This window comes from Eimeria tenella, genomic scaffold (genome assembly GCF_000499545.2).
Source record: "Eimeria tenella Houghton genomic scaffold, Eth_scaff4220, whole genome shotgun sequence".
In the NCBI taxonomy this organism is placed as follows: domain Eukaryota; phylum Apicomplexa; class Conoidasida; order Eucoccidiorida; family Eimeriidae; genus Eimeria; species Eimeria tenella.
In genome coordinates, this window is record NW_013545135.1 from 1 (window position 1) to 2373 (window position 2373).

General features: G+C 55.7%; 1 protein-coding gene across 1 annotated transcript; it reads right to left on the reverse strand.

The window, feature by feature from the left end:
* Positions 1–68: 68 nt before the first annotated feature.
* On the reverse strand, positions 69–1145 carry ETH_00041460 (rhomboid-like protease 5, putative; the record flags this gene model as incomplete). The annotated part of the gene is made up of 3 exons (XM_013379947.1): positions 69–383; positions 572–688; positions 879–1145. Coding segments are annotated over 3 exons (699 nt in total), but the record flags the coding sequence as incomplete, so codon positions are not given.
* Positions 1146–2373: the final 1228 nt, after the last annotated feature.

The following is a 2373-nucleotide window of genomic DNA, read 5'->3' on the forward strand; positions in this document are numbered from 1 at the left end:
GCACCTAGCGTGTCAGCAGCAGCACCAAAAGCAGCAGCAGCAGCAGCAGCAGCAGCAGCAAAGCTTACAGAGGCGGCCATCCCGGGAAACAAAAGCTGCGTGGTTTGCCCCAATGGCCATTTGAGCAATAAAGTCCCCAGAGAAGAAGCCCCTGACTGGGAGGCCCTTTAGCTGCCTAAACTGCTGCTGCTGCTGCTGCTGCTGTTGCTGCTGTTGCTGCCGTTGCTGCTGTTGCTGTTGCTGCTGCAGCAGCAGCAGAAAGTCGTCAATGACGAACACGCGGCCGTTCTTGTCCAGCAAAAATAATTCCGTTGAGGAACACTGCACGTCTGCTGCTGCTGCTGCTGCTGCTGGCAGCGGCAGCAAAAACGGAGGGACAAACACTGCAGCAGCAGCAGCAGCAGCAGCAGCCACAGAGCAGCAGCAGCAGCAACATGGTGACAGATATCGCAGGCGGAGAAACAGCAAACCGAGAGGCTGATAACGGGCCCCAGATACGCAGCAGCAAAGTGGAACCAGAGCAGCAGCCGCAACAGAAACAGCAGCAGCAGCAGCAGCAGCAGCAGCAAACCTGGCTCGCTGTCTTGCTGCTGCAGCGAGCCCCAGACGACGCAGCTGCGGCCATCGCCCGTCAGCGCAGCGCCAAAGTTTGGCCCAAAGGAAATGGCTAGCCAGCTGGAGGCGAAGGCTGCGCAGCAAAACCCTAAACCCTAAACCCTAAACCCTAAACCCTAAACCCTAAACCGTAAACGCTGGGCCATGAACCCAGACCCCGGGGCGCTGTCCTTTTCGAGTCAAATTATCCGGTTGCAATGTATTGGGAACCTGAGCCCCATACCCAAACCCTAAACCCTAAACCCTAAACCCTAAACCCTAACCGGAGAGTGAGTCAGCCTCCGTGGGCACTTGGATGTCCGAAGGGGCTCCACCAGGGAAGCTCAGGCGGCTGCCCCATATGAAGACTTTTTGCTGCTGTTTGTGCTGCTGCTGCTGCTGCTGTTTGTGCTGCTGCTGCTGCTGTTGCTGCGCTGCGCAAAACGCGACGTGAGAGACTCCTCGTGTCCTCCAGCTGCTGAGCCGCTGCTGCTGCTGCTGCTGCTGCTGCTGCAGCTGCTGTTTGGTGGCGTAGCAACAGGCTGTCGGAGCTGCAGCACACACAGGCCACGCCTGCTTCAGTTTGCTGCTGCTGCTGCTGCTGCTGCAACTGGTGGTCTTCGCTGTTCATGGCTGTTGAGTCGAAGGTCTAGGGTTTAGGGTTTAGGGTTTAGGGTTTAAGGACTAGGGTTTGGGGATTAGGGTTAGGGTGCTGAGTGACCTGCAAACAGAGTTGCAGCTGCAACTCTCTGCAGCCCATTCATTGTCTCGAAAAGCTAGCGGGCACTATCGATTCTAGGGTCTAGGGTTTAGGGTTTAGGGTTTAGGGTTTGGGCTAGCCACAGGGAGCGCGTTGCTGCATTTCGGCTGAAATAATATATGCAAAAACACAAAAGTAGTGTTTAGGATTTAGGGATTAGGATTTAGAATATAAGGTTTAGGGTTTAGACTTCGACTCGGGGCTGCAGCCGACGGCAGTGCTAGCAGCGCATGCACACAATAAGGGTTTACGCATTAGCGTCTAGGGTTTAGGGTTTAGGGCTTAAGGTTAAAGGTTTAAGGCTGAGGGCTTAGGGTTTAGGGCTTAGGGTTTAGGGTTTGCTACACAGTTCGTTGTAAAACGCTCGCGGAAATGGAGAAACGCAAGTCTCCTCTTTCGAGGGTCTAGGGTTTAGGGACCTCCATCTAGGGTTTAGGGTTTAGGGTTTACTCAAACTTAAGGCTGGAAGCGCCACACTGCCTCTCGCCGCAAGCATGCGGCAGGTGACACGAGCAGCAGCTTCTGCTGCTGCTGCTGCTGCTGCTGCTGCTTCCGTTTACAGACAAGGCATCACATTCGTAACAGCAGCAGCAGCAAGGCAGCCAGCAGCACCGGCAGCAGCAGCAGCAGCAACAGCAGCAGCAGCGGCAAAAAGTGCAACACGAAGAGTTTGTTGCTTCCCGTCACTGCTGATTAATCCATCAGCAGCAGCACCAGCAGCACCAGCAGTACCAGCAGCAGCAGCAGCAACAACAATCAGCAGGAAGTTCAGCTCAGAGTCGGCTCCAGCAGCTGCTGCTGCAGATCCGGCAGAGGGAATATCATCTGCAGCAGCAGCAGCAGCAGCTGCTGCTGCTGCTGCTGCTGCTGAAGATGCTCCTGATTTGCCCGCGCACCTCTTTTCGAAGGTTAAATATGTTCGGGACTTTCCGCCTGTGTCGCTGCTGCTGCTGCTGCAGCAGCTGCAGCAGCAGCAGCAGGACCTGCTGCAGCAGTGGCAGGCCGAGGCATCCAACAGC